We start from the raw sequence: 16,168 nt of genomic DNA, 5'->3' as shown, positions 1-16,168 counted from the left end.
GTGTGTGTGTGTGTGTGAGTGTGTGTGTTTTCTGACTGGACTCTAATTAGTGCATCAATAACAAACTAGTCACCTGTAATTTAGGTATCTATCATTTAATTGGAATTTCTCAAAATAACCTTTCTTATACCCATCCGGGGCTTTTCTTACAGCAAAAGTGGACTCCTAGAAACACAAGTTTAGAAAGCCTGGCTCCATCGAGGTACTTAGAGAACTTTATGGGGCTTTGTATATTACAGCATCGAGTTGCTATTTGGTCCTTGGTTCTCAGGACAAATCCTTGCACTCCCTCTGGTAATTGAGTCTTTTATTCATGACACTCTTCAGAGTTCTAACAAGATAACTGAGAACAGAAAGCAGCAGGATTAGAAAGACCAGCCCTGTGATTAGAGGGTGAGACTTTGGGTCACGTGACACAGTCATCTCAACCTCCGAGGACAGGCTATAAATGCAAGATGTTAATACTATTGTTGTGTGACAGATCATAATCTAACTTTCCCTGAAAGTGCACAGTCCACATTGGAATGCCTCTTTCTTTCCTTATCTCTGGCCCTCTCAAGACGCTTTCTGATTGGTGAGACCCCAGGATAAGCAGGTTGGCTTACACGTGTGATCAATGGTAAGGGCAAGAAGACGACAAGGTCACCTGTATAATAGGCCTGCGTGATCTCCTTCATCTGCCTGCTTGTCCTGGTGGTTAAGATTTCAATCAAGGCATCTTCATCCGTCCCAGTGCCCTAACAAGGAAAAAGAAATCTGATTTTTAGAACACTTAAAAAGAACTTAATTTCATGCTTTCCAGTCTTAATATCTTATTTTGTACAGATGGAAGGACAGCGCTGAGTAAATCAATGTAAAATCTCATCTTCCTTCACAGTAGTTTTCTGGTTTTCCCATGCATTTCAGAATTAAAATAACAAGTTATCTGGAGCAAACTGACATCAAGTGTCTCAAGGAAGTGCCCTACTCTAGTGTGAAAATAAGTCAAGTAATCTCAGGAGAAAAGACCATAAATGTAAATGCCTGTCATTAAGGATCAGATTGAAGGCCTAACAGGCTCTGCCCACCAAGCCCATGTAGGACTCTGTAGAAAGGGGTCCATAGCAGTTTTGAATGCATTCATCCTTCCACCTCTGGGCAGGGCTGGTCGGCGTGTCTCAGCCTTCTCATACACACAGGTTTTCAAATCTTTAGTAAATGTGTCATGGGCCTTGCTGGCGTGGAGCCCAGTAAGTGCTGTTTATATCAAGGTCACTGACTGTAAGTTATTTGCAGTAGGACTTCATTGAATGAAACTTATAAAAAGATTCAATTCTGACCAGGATGCCTGCCACCAAAATCATCCATACAGCTATGATGTGTTCACATGTTCATACCATTCTGGCCAATGGGATATGTGCAGAGTAACTGTAGGAAAGTACTAGGAGCATCCTTATAGAAGGCTATAAAAACTTCCTTACCCTTTGCTCTTCTCAGTTGACTATGGTTGCCAACTTTAGCCAAGAAGTATAATCGAGGGACTAAGAAGTGAGAGCCTAAGACCAAACGGTTTTAATAATGGTACTGTCACCATGCTCAGTCCAGAGTCCTTACTGTGGATTTCTTCTTAACCAAAGAGAACATTTTCCAATACGTGCCAGTGAATCTGGTCTCCAATACATGCCGGTGAATCTGGTCACGAGAATCACACCTGTTAAGCTCTCCCCATGTGGGAGCCATTGTTACACACTGCTCGCGTTTCACTTCAAGACTGTCTGCTGCAGCAGGTGGCATTTGCTGAGAGCCTCCAACTGCCAACCGGCAGGACACGTACGGGTGATGTTTCTGCTCATCCCGGAGCTCCTCTCCTGTTCCAGCACTACCTGCCACGCTTTCTCAGAGATGTGCCATGTGCTGGGATCTCCCTCAGGGGCAGCCCTCTGCAGCCTTAAGGCTCAGTTTTCCCCCTGCTGTCCCCTCTTCATCCTTCACAGGCATTTCTCACAGCACATCTCCTGCATTATCGGCTTCCAGCTGGCCACCTGCCTCTCAGATGCCAATACCCCCTTCCGGAAGAAAGCAAGAAACTTCTTCCCATGGATGGGAGGCCAGAATCTTTCCTACGTTCAGCCCTGGACCCCTTTCCCTCCACTTCTCTATAAGTCTGCTAAGCACCTGCTTCCTTTCAGACTTTGATGTAGGATAAGAAATAGAAACAACAACTTGTGAGAAAATAGAAACAACAACTTAGCATGAAGAAGACTCATCTCTTAGTCATATAGGGGAAAAATAAACAAAGAAATGTACCTTAAAAAAAAAAAAAGAAGAGTTGCGGGGAGGGCACGGGAGGAAGGGAGGGAAACAGAGAGGGACCTGGAACTGACTTGTGAAGCAACCTTGTTTCTAATTTAAATTTAAATTTAAAATTAAAAAACCTATGGGACACTTTGAAAGCAGTGCTACGGGGGAAGTTCATAGCACTAAGTGCTCACATAAAGAAACAGGAGAACAGTTATACCAGAGAATTAACATCACAGCTGAAAGCTCTAGAACACAAAGAAGCAAACTCCCCCAGGAGGAGTAGACGCCAGGAAATAATCAAATTGAGGGCTGAAATCAATAAAGTAGAAACCAGGAAAACAATACAAAGAATCAATGCAACGAAGAGTTGGTTCTTTGAGAAAATCAACAAGATAGACAAACCTTTGTCCAAACTTACCAAACAGCAGAGAGTGAACACGCAAATTAACAAAATCAGAAATGAAAAGGGGGCATAACAACAGACTCTGAGGAAATCCAGAGAATCATTAGGTCATACTTTGAAAACCTGTACTCCACAAAATTCGAAAATTTAAAAGAAATGGATGACTTCCTGGACAGCTATCATTTGCCAAAACTAAATCAAGAACAGATAAGCAATTTAAATAGACCTATAACCCCTATGGAAATAGAAGCTGTCATCAAAAGTCTCCCAACCAAAAAAAGTCCAGGTCCAGATGGCCTCAGTGCAGAATTCTACCAGAAATTCAAAGAACAACTTATACCAATTCTTCTCAAAGTGTTCCACACAATAGAAGCAGAAGGGTCTTTGCCAAACTCTTTCTATGAGGCTTCAATAACCTTGATCCCCAAGCCACACAAAGATACAACTAAGAAAGAGAACTTCAGACCAATATCCCTCATGAACATTGATGCAAAAATACTCAATAAAATACTGGCAAATTGGATCCAAGAACACATCAAAACAATCATTCACCACGACCAAGTAGGTTTCATCCCAGGGATGCAGGGATGGTTCAACATACGAAAATCCATTAACGTAATCCACCATATAAATAAGCTGAAAAACAAAAATCACATGATCATCTCACTAGATGCTGAAAAAGCCTTTGACAAAATCCAACACCCCTTCATGATAAAGGTCTTGGAGAGATCTGGGATAACAGGGACATACTTAAACATAATAAAAGCTATATACACTAAGCCAACAGCCAACATCAAACTAAATGGACAGAAAGTCAACGCAATTCCTCTAAAATCAGGAACAAATCAAGGCTGTCTACTCTCTCCATACCTTTTCAACATGGTACTTGAAGTTCTAGCTATTGCCATACGACAACAAAGGGGGATCAAGGGGATACAAATTGGGAAGGAAGAGGTCAAACTTTCACTGTTTGCAGACGATATGATAGTTTACATCAATGACCCAAAGACTCTACCAGGGAACTCTTACAGCTGATTAACACCTTCAGCAAAGTGGCAGGCTACAAGATCAACTCAAGAAAATCAGTAGCCCTACTATATACAGATGATAAAAGGGCTGAAAGAGAAATCAGAGAAACATCACCCTTTACAATTGCCACAAACAACATAAAATACCTTGGGGTAACGCTAACCAAACAAGTGAAAGACCTGTATCGTAAGAACTTTGAATCTTTAAAGAAAGAAATTAAAGAAGCCCTCAGAAAATGGAAAGATCTCCCATGCTCTTGGATAGGTAGGATCAATGTAGTAAAAATGGCAATCCTGCCAAAAGCAATCTACAGATTCAATGCAATCCCCATTAAAATCCCAGCACAATTCTTCACAGACCTTGAAAGAACAATAATCAATTTTGTATGGAAAAACAAAAGACCCAGGATAGCCAAAACAACCCTGTTCAACAAGGCAACGTCCAGAGGCATCACCATCCCTGACCTCAAGCTCTATTACAGAGCTATAGTCCTGAAAACAGCTTGGTATTGGCACAAAAATAGACAGGTAGACCAATGGAATCGAATTGAAAACCCGGGTATTAACCCACACACGTACGAACATCTGATCTTTGACAAAGAAGCTAAAAATATACAATGGAATAAAGAAAGCATCTTCAACAAATGGTGCTGGCATAATTGGAGACTGGCATGTAGAAGAATGCGGATCGATCCATGTTTATCGCCATGCACAAAACTTAAGTCCAAATGGATCAAAGACCTCAACATAAATCCAGCCACACTGAACCTCTTAGAAGAGAAAGTGGGTGGTACCCTTGAAGGAATTGGTGCAGGAGACAGCTTCCTGAACATAACACCAGTAGCACAGACAGTGAGATCAACAATTAATAAATGGGACCTACTGAAACTGAGAAGCTTCTGTAAGGCAAAGGACACAGTCAGCAAGACAAAAAGGCAGTCCACAGAATGGGAAAAAATATTCACTAATCCCACATCTGACAGAGGGTTGATCTCCAAAATTTACAAAGAACTCAAGAAGCAAGTCTCCAAAACACCAAAGGACCCTATTAAAAAGTGGGCTGCAGAACTAAATAGAGAGTTTTCAATAGAGGAGTCTAAAATGGCTGAGAGGCACTTGAGAAAGTGCTCAACATCCTTAGCCATCCGGGAAATGCAAATCAAAACAACTCTGAGATACCATCTCACTCCTGTCAGAATGGCTAAAATCAAAAACACCAATGACAATTTATGCTGGAGAGGATGTGGTGAAAGGGGGACACTCCTCCATTGCTGGTGGGAGTGCCAACTGATTCAGCCACTTTGGAAATCAGTATGGAGATTCCTCAGAAAAATGGGAATAAACCTACCACAAGACCCAGCAACTCCACTCTTAGGCATATATCCAAAAGATGCCCATTCATACAACAAAGATGTCTGTTCCACTATGTTCATAGCAGCTTTATTTGTAATAGCCAGAACTTGGAAGCAACCTAGATGTCCCTCACCCGAAGAGTGGATAGAGAAAATGTGGTACATCTACACAATGGAGTACTATTCAGCAGAAAAAAATAATGGAATCATGAGATTCGCAGGCAAATGGATGACACTAGAAGAAACCATCCTGAGTGAGGTAACCCAGTCACAAAAAGAGAAACATGGCATGTACTCTCTCATTATATGGATTTTAGACATAGATCTGGGGAGTGCCAGCCTACAATCCTATGGCCAGAGAGTCTGGGAAACAGAAACTTCATTTAGTGGCTGATCGAAGAAGAGGCAGACTCCCTTGGTTAAGTACTGAGCTGAACTCAAGAAAGCCAGTAACAGAGAGGGAGGACTGATGATCAAAGGGATTAAGACTGGGCTGGTTTAACCCCCAGAAACAGCTGACCAGACAAAGGTTAACTCTTGAATCCCAGGCATCAGCCTGGGAATCCAGCATGGGACTGATCAAGACCTCCTGAATCTGGGTGTCAGTGAGGAGGCCTAGGGAATCTATTGAGCCTTGGGCAGCAGCAGATCAGTACCCATCCCAAGTATACACACGGACTTTGGACTCCCATAGAACAATGTGAGGTGCACTCTCACCCTGAACTCTTGGGGAAGGGTCTAGGCCCTGCCCCATATGAAATGACAGACTATGGACACCCCCATGGAGGGCCTCACCCTCCCTGGGGGAATGAGGGGTTAACGGAGGGGGGGTTGGGGGGAGGGCATGGGAGGAGGGGAGGGAATGGGAGAGGGACCTGGAACTGACTTTTGAAGCAACCTCGTTTCTTATCTAAATTTAAACTGGAAAATAAAATATAAAAAAAATTAAAATTAAATAATAAAAAAGAAGAGAACATTTTGTCGGCAATAAGAGAAATGGGAAAAATGGTTCTTTCTGTAAGCGGCCTGTGGTAATCTACAAAAATGGTTCACTGTTCACTCCCTTCAGAAACCCCCACAGAATCATATAAATTAGGAATGAGGTTCAAATCTTAAAGACTACCTAGGCCAGCAGGGTGCACATCTACCTACCACCTACCTGAAAGATATTACTTTACACAAAAACTGACATGCAGTGGGATGTGGCTGGATGTTTGTAATTCCAACAGTTGGAAAGGTGAGGCAAGAGGATTATGAGTGAAAGGTTACCTGGACTACTCTGTGAGACCCTGTTTTGCTTGTTTGTTTGTTTTTTCTTTGTTTGTCTTTTAAATGGGAATAGAGCTAGGTATGCCTGGAAGAAATGGGGTGAGATGGCCCAAAGGGAGTGTTGAAGTTTTGCTACACACTCTTGAGAGTGCAGAGCATATGCTGAGATTCAGATGGTAAGTGTTGCTTCTCTGACATATAAACCATCCAGATTCCCCATACTCCCCAAGTTCATAGGGGCAGGTCAGCTTCCACCTGAGCTGCCTGCATGGAGGTGATCCTCACGAAAGTGAACTAAACTGTTCCTACGCCAGATGAGGAGGCAGCACAGAAGAAAAACGTATCTCAGAAAAGCAAACCAGAACAAGGCTGAGTGGTGGTGGCACACGCGTTTAATCCCAGCACTCAGAAGGCAGAGTCAGGCGGATCTCTGTGAGTTCGAGGACAGCGTGGCCTACAGAGCGAGTTCCAGGACAGCCAGGACTGAGAAGCCCTGTCTCAAAGAACAAAAGAAAAACCACCACCACCACCACCAGCAGCACCACCACCAACAACAACAAAAAACCCAACCCCAAACTTCTGGCATAACATAAGCACAAACGAAAGCTAATCAAAAGACAAAACAACAAAATTGAGTAACTTAATATGAACTACCCGAGAAGAAGGAATCCACATGAACACCATGAATCAGGACTCCCAAACATGGATGCTTGCAAGACCAGCGAAGCAAGCACCATGAATGGGGCCGGAAAAGGGGTGTGATGGCCAGTTTTATGTGGCAGCATGGTCGGGCTACAGTTCCTGGTTACCCGAGATGCTAATCTGCGTGCTGCTGTGGAGGTATTTCGTGAATAAAATCCATTGTCAACTGATTTTACGTGGGACACACTTCAGACACTCTGCATTCTGACGGGGCCTGGTTCACTCTGCTAAAAGGCCTTCAGGGCAAGCTAAGACCTCGCTGAAGAAGAGGCTGTACCTGAGGGCAGCAGCTTCGGACACTGACAAGGGCTCCAGCCTTCCCTGACGACCTGCCCTGCAAGGTCTGGTCTTTACCACCCAGACTCACAAGGCATGCCCAGTGCCTTACAGCGAATTTCATAACATAAATGTGCTGCCTGTTTCTCCGGGGAATGCTGCCTGGCATGCTTTTTAAAAGAATCACAGGCAGGCAAGAGGCAGACTTGGGTGAGGAAGGTGATAAGGCATCTGGGTTCTAAGTGTTCACTGGAGATTTAGGGAGACAAATTACATCGACTTGCTTTAAAACGTCTTTATAAAAGTAATTTTGCCCACCAGTAGAGAATGGTTTCAAATGGGCGGGAATGGAGCTGAAGGGACCCGCTTAGGGCACTGATACTGTATAACCTAGAGGCATGGGTGGCCACAGCAGGGTGGAAGCCATGGGGGGAGATAGCGGCTTCCATGCTGCTGCTATCGGAGATGGGCTTGCTGCAGTAGACTTTAGAGCAGGGCGCTCGGGGACTTGGTGAAAGGTTTGTGGGTCCTGAAGGGTAAAGGAGAGTAAGGGGCTAAAAATAATACAAATCATAGGGACTAAGTAATAGATGGATGATGGTATTTATGTTCGATGAAAGAAAAAAGAGAAACTGATATTTAGAAAGAAAGAGAGAGAGAGAAAGGAAGGAGGAAAGGAAGGAGGAAAGGAAGGAGGAAAGGAAGGAAGGAAGGAAGGAAGGAAGGAAGGAAGGAAGGAAGGAAGGAAGGAAGGAAACGAAAGAGAATGTCCTTGCAGCCCAGGGACATTTGGGCTCAGGGCTGAACAGAGCTCCCCATAATCACCCCACCCTTTAAAGAACACAACCAAAGTGAAACCTGGGGAGCGACAGTCTGCTGAGGGATTGTACCTTCATGGATTTCTTCAGTTGCTTTGCATCAAACAGGGCTGGTGCGGTCACAAGAGCCACCATGACGTGCTCAAAGTGGCCAGAGAGATCACCCTTCAAGTCATCTTTCAGCTCCTAAAATAAAAACCCCAAGGAGGAAATCATGAGATATGTTTCTTTTCTCTTTCTCAACAGCCACCCAGGGAAAGGGAAACCCAAATATAAAAATCAAGCGAAAGCATGCCCATCCACAAGGAATAGCAGGGATGCTGAGAATATCTCAGTGGACAATAATCTTCATTTTATGATGTTTCCACAATGCTATGCAGACCTTTGCAAAGCCCAAAGGGAGCTTGGCAAGTGCATTAGAGTTTTGGGCTGCACATTAAAATGTCGTTCCTCTAGGTATATTACACGTTGTACACATGTACCAAATGACTGCACCATAACCACAAATATGCACGATTTAAATAACTAATAATTAGAAAAATAAAACGAAGGCACTTCCTAGGTCCCTGGCGCTCTCCAAAGGAAGGGAAGGGTAAAAGGTAGAGGGGTCTCTCTGGAAAACTGTTGCTGAGACCCTGGGACATTCCGAGTAGGACTCTAGTGTCCTTTGGCACTGTTTCCACACATTACGTAAGAATTTGATTCGCCCACCTAAGGGCAGGGACATAGTTTCTATTTCCAATATTCAAAGGAGTTTGATTTCAGGCCTGGCAGCTCTGACCAGGGACGCAGTGGAGTCATGAGATGAAGCCAAGTGTCACCCGGTCGGTCTGCTTTAACTGCAGCAGTGTGTTTTCCTCTTTAAACGCTACATTCTGACACCATCTGTCCTCAACCCAATGGCAAAGAAATCTTATTCCACGCACTCGCTCTCATTCCATCACGCAGTGAGAAATGGTTGCTGCCCTTTGCCTCGGTTGGTTCTTCCTCCACATCTTACAGTACTCTGAAAGGCCATTGGACCATCCATGTCACCTGCCTATATGTGAGGGCCTTTTGCCCAGATGCTTGGCGGTTCATTTGCTTCAATACATGCTCAAGGGTGCCTATTCAATGCTAGACATTTAAAGGTAACCGTGATATAATGCTTATGCCTAAGATGCCCACCCTAAGAGGAAAATAAAAGTATTCAACGATGGAATTCAATTTCATTGTATAGAATGTTGAGTGTGTGATAAGAGTGTCTGAGAAAGGAGTTGTAACGCCTGGGGGACTGGAGAACACCCTTGGGCGGTGCCTGAGTTGACTCTGTTGGCCAACAGCCTGACTTCTCTGTGTTTGTACTCTTCCTTTCCATACTCATGACCCCCAGCATCCAGAATAACCTTTCCACCTTCCTTGTAATTGTGGGGGTGGATCATAGAGCCTCAGAAATGTCAGGCAAGTGCTCCACCATTAAACTAAAGCTCCAGGTCCCCAAACAATCTTTTAAGACTAAAAATCGGACTATGTTATTCCTCTGCTTACCTACTTCCAACGGCTCCCCACTGTAGAGTAAAATCAAGACTATGCACCAACTCTTAGCGATAAAGCCGAACCCCGTGGCATGCATCTGTGGGCTCAGCCCTGGGTAGGAAAGATGCTGAGGTGGGAGGCTTGTTTGAATACAGGTGCTCAAGACCAGACTGGCAACATGGCAAAATCCCATCTCAAAAATCCACAAATAGAGATGTTTAGTAGTCAGGTGAGCTGGTCATGTGAACTAGCCTGAAAAACATGGCGGCACCTGAAAATGTTTCAAAAGCTCCAACATTACAAAGTTATCCCCTTTGTGCCACCAACTCCACACCCTGTTATATTGGGGTTCAGAGTCCTGTCACCCTCACCTTCCCAACCACTCCTGGCTAGGCCCTTTCCGTTAGTTCTCCCCTCTGCCTGAAGTAGACTGAGCAGGTCAGAACACAGCACCGACTACTCATCTGTAGACTGAGCAGGTCAGAACGCAGCACCGACTGTCCTAGCTGCCAGCCTGCTGACACTGCTCCCTCACCCCATCAAGGGAGTCAGTCACCAGTTACCCTCCATCACATCATCCCATTCATCTTTATCACTCTTGCCAATGACTGAACTTACTTATTATTTTTCTGATAGATGCCAGCTCCACAGGAGAAGGGAGGAGCTGTCTCTCCTACCCATGAGTACTACTCAACAGATAGATGACAAACAAAAGGTGTGACCATCTTGTTCTAATGTATTCTTTTTCGGATACTTGTGGGTTTCCATCTGCTGAATTTACTGAGCCTATGTTTACATAACTTGTAAAATTAGAACAGAAATTAAATATTCTCTAAGGCGGTCTTTTGCCAGATAACTGTTCAGGTATTTTTTGGGGGGTGGGGAGAGCTGTCCTCCATTCTATATATCCTTAACGATATATCTAACCTTAGGTAATTAGAATCACCCCCACCCTGAGTCTGACATGGGGTCATCAGAATGTCTCTAATCAGGCTGGGGACATGTCTCAGATGGTAGAGTACTTGCCTAGCACTCACGAAAACCTGGCTTTGATTCCCCAGGACTTCATAACCCAGGCCTAGTGACTCCCGACTGTAATCCCCACACTTGAAAGTTGAACACAGGAGGATCAGAAGTCAAGATAATCCCCATCTACTTTGTAAGCTCCAGGCTAGTCTGTGCTACACGAGACCCTGTCTCAAAAGAGAAAAACTAAATCTCTCTTTATTCCAAGTGTCTTGTGTGGAGGGAATTCATTGCTGACTTGTAAACATTGCTCTAGAGCAGTCAGTGGTTCTCAATCCTCCTAGTGCTATGAGTCTTAAATACAGTCCCTCATGTTGTGGTGACCCCCAACCGTAAAATTATTTTCATTCCTACTTCATAACTGTAATTTTGCCTCTTTCATGAATCTTAATGTAAATATGTGATGTGCAGGATATCTGCTATGTGACCCCTGTGAAATGGCCATTTGACCCACAGGTTGAGAACCACTGCTCTAAGGCAACATTCTTCATTCCACATTGACGAAACAGAAGCCCCAAAGTCACAGAGATGATGAAATGTAAAACCAGGACTGAGAGTGCTGGTTCTGGAGTGGATCACAGAGCATCTTCTACCACACTCAGTCTGAAACCAAAGACGTGTGAGTGGACCACAGAGGAAGCACTGAGACCTAGTGATGGTCTCTTCAGGGCCTCTGGTGCTCACGGGCGGTACCTGTTCATACTTGGCTTGGTACTCCTGGACAATCAGCTGCCGCTGCGCATTCGACCGCTCTGTCAGAATGCTGATGAGTGCTTTTTCATCAGTTCCTAAATGAGACCAGAGTTATCATCAACCAAGTGTTCTCTGTGTCTGTGTCAAACAACAGACTAGTGATCAGTCGTCTGAAACAAGTGCAGACAGTAAGACATTTTCATTTCCAGCTCACGGCTTCTTGCTGGGTTAGAATCTGTGTGTTTGCCTGGTTTTTGTTTTTGTTTGTTGTTTTGCTTTTGAAAAACAGGTTAACTATTTGGATGATGTGGGGGATGGAGAAATAAAAACCCCAGTCAATCCTTGTCTGCCCCTCCTAGCACACAGAGAGGGGTAGGAAGAACCCCCTGCTTCACCCGCAAGAGGCTGGGTGACTTCCTGAATGTCAGCTCTCACTCCATAGCTGACCTCAAGTCTTCTATCCTCTCAAGGGCAGGAACACAGGAATGGAAGACTTACTGAGAACCTACAGTCTATACGGTGCCTGAGAGTTACAGGGTCCCTATACTGTGGATACGTAAAGCTGCCCTAAAGATGACATCAGCCCTCAAGGGTTTATTTCATTTGTCAGAGTCACACAGCTTCTGAGTAATACAACAAATCTCTCATCCCTAAACATGGGTTTTGTTGTGATTTGGATATGAAATGTGCCCCTTTCATACCTGTGTGGAATACTTGGTCCCCAGCAGGTGGTGTCATTTCATAAAATGATAGACATCTCAGGGGGTGGAGCCTAGAGGATGCTAGGGACATTCCTTTAAAGGTCTCTCTCTCTCTCTCTCTCTCTCTCTCTCTCTCTCTCTCTCTGTCTCTCTCCATCTCTGCTGAGGGAAGGAGGTAAGTAGTCTGCCATTTGATGCTCTGCCTCACCACAGAGTCAGCTGAGGCAAGTACCACAGACTGAACCCTCTGGAAACCACGAGCGGAAATAAATCTTGTGGATCACAGGTAGTTTACAGCAATACAAAGTCTGGCTAACACGGGTTTCCGTCTACAGCTTACACGCTAGGGTACATTTCTCATGAGTGTGTTTGTAAGTGAAAGGTAAGACCAGGGCACGACTGGGGCCACCTTGTCTGACAATGTCCTCCACACCACTAAATTTTGATAATGAGAATATTGGGACCAGCGTGGGAAGTTGTGTCTACTTCATCGGATGGGGAGGACTGTCCTGGGATGAGAAGCACTGTGGTGGCTTGCAAGCCTGGGGTGTACATGGCCAGCGTGACGGGACGATGAACTGGGACTCATGGCTAGGTTTCTCTGTGTTGAGGTAACACCCAAACACTGTGTCTACACAGCCTATGTGACTGTACGACACAGCCTGTGTCTGTGGAGGGGGAAAGAACTCAAGTGTGCTTGGTCGCTTGTTGGTGTCCCAGTGAAAGTTGCTGCCTTATTTGCCTTTGATCTTTATCACAGCCAACAGAATCAGATTGCAGCCTACTTGCCGGGTGAGTCTGGTAACAAACTTGAAGGTGCAGAAGTGGGCTATGAATTTCCATGTACAATGACAAAAGTGTAAAGGGGATTTTAGAAACAAAAGACCAGAGAGAATCATGGCTTCTCATAGCAGCATTTTTCTCGTGTGAGCTCTGTTTTGCTAGAGACAAGCAGAGACTTGCCGGCCGGCTCTGGCAGTAAATTTATGCCTGCCATCTTGCAAAAACAGCAGTTAAAACAGCCGCAGTTTTGATTAGCAGATAACAGACACGTGGCCAGAAAAACAAAAATTTACAGTAAAGTCAGATTCAGATGAAGAAAAATCTCTAAAGGTTTACAGTGTGTTTAAAAAAATGTATGTAGGCTTGGGAGAGAAAAAGAAACAAAGTAAAGTAGTTTAAAAAAAAAAAAAAAGAGGCTGGGCGGTGGTGGCGAACATGCCTTTAATTCCAGCACTCCAGAGGCAGAGACAGACAGAGAAACCCTGTCTCAGAGAAAAAAAATAAATAAATAGAAGTAAAAGAAGTAGAGCAATAAAAAAGCCATGTAAAAATGGAAAATACACAGAGAGTCTGGATGCTGTATGCGATTGTGTTGTCTTTGGATTGGTTGACTGCTAAGGAAATAACAACTGGCAAAATACACTTGATTATAAATGCTGCTAAATTAATCCAACTTATATATTTTAAGAATGCTTTGATTTCTAAATCACTTGGGGGAAAAAGATTTTATTTATGTTTCCACAGAAAATGGAAAGCTGTGGATTCCTTCTAGGCTTCTGTGGTTTGATGAACCAAGCCTCCCTGAAGCAGTGGCCCAGGTGATCCAACATATAAAACAGCTGAGATGATGCAGCCTTACGGACTACATAATCAAGGACTTAGCCAGGTTTCTGAGTTTTGTCATGATCCCCATGGTATGGACAGCACCCCCTATCAGCAGGAAGCAGTTTGGAATGAACAACACCCAAATTCCCAAATATTGTTTATAAATTTTTGTTTTCATTTATAATGGGGTTGATTATAAATGGTTAATGATCACAACCAATCTCTTTTTAAAGGTAAAAGGGAGATTATGGTATAGAAATGAATACTTTCTACTGGAATGGGTTTTCATTTACTGATACAAATTCAAGGTCAATTTTGTGATATGTGTATTTCTCCTCTTGTTTAAGTATTGTGTTTATAATAATTTTTAAAAATGTAATGCATAATTAAATATAGATTATAGATAGTTATCTATAATAGTTAGAACTTATAGTTAGTAAGTCAGGTTTTCTAGATATACAAAGATGTATTGGAGATAGGTAGATAGTCTTCAAACCTTTCAAAGACCTTCAGAAAATGGCATTTAAAATGCTTTAGGGTTTGTCTTGACAATGATAAATGTCTGTTCCTAGCATACCAATTACATCTGAGAGGAAGATGGGCATCGAAGGAACTCATTATGGAGTTTGCTTTCAACATGGCAAGATTAGCCATTTGAGCAAGAAACTGCTCTTGCCTTTAGTGTTTGATAGACTAAACATACAGGACCCACAGGAAAGTAACTGCTGAACTTGATGGACAGTGCTAAAGGGTTCCTGCTTCATGGAAGAGTCTGCTGGACTTTCTGCAGGACATAGAAAAATGATTGACAAACTGTCAATACAGATGGACAGTTTAAACTTTCCTGCTTTGCTTACAAGTCTGCCAGATACTGTGGCCTATGGGCTGAAGATGGATGCCCCAATGTTATAGAGGAGCTTTGGATGTCTGTCCATGCAGCGAGATATCTCTGTCAATTCTAGTGTTTATATATTATCCTTCTGTGGTCTTTGATGGAGTTGAAGACAGATAGTTGTAGTTATAGTTTTCCTTAGTTATGATAAAAGATAAACTAAATATAAGATTTTAGACTCACACAGATAGGGTAGATAATAAAATATTTTCTTTAAATATTACTAAATGTTAATGGGCTAAATGTTGTAACTATAGTTCTTGCTTGATAACTGTTCTGTTATATATAATTTGACTATGTTGAAGTTAAAACCTTTCTTTTATTTTAGACAGAAGAGAGGAGGTGTTGGGAGATGTCATTCTGTAAATATGTGTCTGATTGGTTTGAGTAAAGCACTGTTGGCCAACAGGGAAACAAGATAGGTGGGACTAGGAGTCTAGGAGGATTCTGGGAAAGGTAGTGAAGAGAATCATCACCATGTGATCTCCCGGGAGGAATGGACATGGCAGGAGTGCGTCCTTGTAAAGATAAGTCCTTATAAAAAATATATTAGTAATTATGGGTTAATAATCAAGTCAGAGCTAGCCGATAAGAAACCGAGCAAACGGCCAACAGCTTCATAATTAACATAGGGTCATGTGTGTTATTTGGGGGCTGAAAGTGACAACAGGAACCAGGTGGTGGGCGGAAGAATACAGGTTACATGAACTTGTAACAGCATCAGTGCCAATGCACAGCTGAGCACCTGTAACAGTGTCTCTCCATATCCCAGCAGGCCCACGTGCTAGATTTCATCTCTGACTTTCTTTTACTCTATTCCCTCACCAATGACAGAACTATGGATAGAGCTATCCAAAACAACAAAAACAAACAAACACAAACCTTAGGAATCAGGGCTGGGAATGGAGCACTTGTCTGGTATTCAGAAAGCCCATAAACCAGGAATGGGAACTCACACCTGTAATCCCAGCACAAAGGAGGCAGATGTAGGAGGATCAGAAGTTCAAGGCCATGCTTTCATACAGAGTGGGTTCAGGGCCATCCTGGGACACATGTCTCCTGGTCTCAAAAAATACTCTAGGAACTATGCTCTGTTACTATTCCCAATGCTGTAGTGCTCATCTGTTCATCTCTGTTCTGCATGTCCTCTATTACCTTACTCTTATTGTTTTACACCTAGATAATTTCTATGATTTCCTAATCTCTCTGTGTAGACTTAAGTGTGCAGGTATCCACAGAGGCCAGAAGAGGACATCAGATCACCTCCAGAGGGGCTGGGAGGAGGAAAGAGAAGAGGAAAGTGATGTAATTACATCTTAATAAAATTTTCAAAAGAAACAAATACTAAAATGTTAACCAAAAAGTATAAAAGATAAGTGAAAAATTATTTTCATAAAAAAACTGTCTTGTATAAGGGGAGGGGTCAACATCATGATGGGGAAAACCACAGAGACTGCTGACCCGAGCTAGTGGGAGCTCACAGACTGTGAACTGACAGCTGGGGAACCTGCACAGGACAGAAGGAGGCCCTCTGAAAGTGGGTGATAGTGATCTGTTTGTGGGACCCCTGGTAGTGGGACCAGGACCTATCCCAGGTGCATGAAC

The 16,168-nt window shown here is 43.4% G+C and overlaps 1 protein-coding gene across 1 annotated transcript in view; it reads right to left on the bottom strand.

Annotated features, from left to right (window-relative positions):
* Anxa3 (annexin A3) overlaps positions 1 to 16,168 on the bottom strand; it is a 54,648-nt gene that overhangs the window by 19,919 nt on the left and 18,561 nt on the right. Inside the window, exons 4-6 of the mRNA XM_005068132.4 lie at positions 11,363 to 11,457; positions 8,201 to 8,314; positions 647 to 737 (exon numbers count right to left, since the gene is read on the bottom strand). Coding sequence (XP_005068189.1) covers positions 647 to 737; positions 8,201 to 8,314; positions 11,363 to 11,457 — 300 coding nt within the window. The remainder of the gene's footprint in view (positions 1 to 646; positions 738 to 8,200; positions 8,315 to 11,362; positions 11,458 to 16,168) is intronic.

Source organism: Mesocricetus auratus, unplaced genomic scaffold, assembly GCF_017639785.1.
Source record: "Mesocricetus auratus isolate SY011 unplaced genomic scaffold, BCM_Maur_2.0 Super-Scaffold_100006, whole genome shotgun sequence".
NCBI classification, from domain to species: domain Eukaryota; kingdom Metazoa; phylum Chordata; class Mammalia; order Rodentia; family Cricetidae; genus Mesocricetus; species Mesocricetus auratus.
The sequence above is the reverse complement of the archived record's forward strand: the minus strand, read 5'-3'. Positions and strand labels throughout refer to the sequence as shown.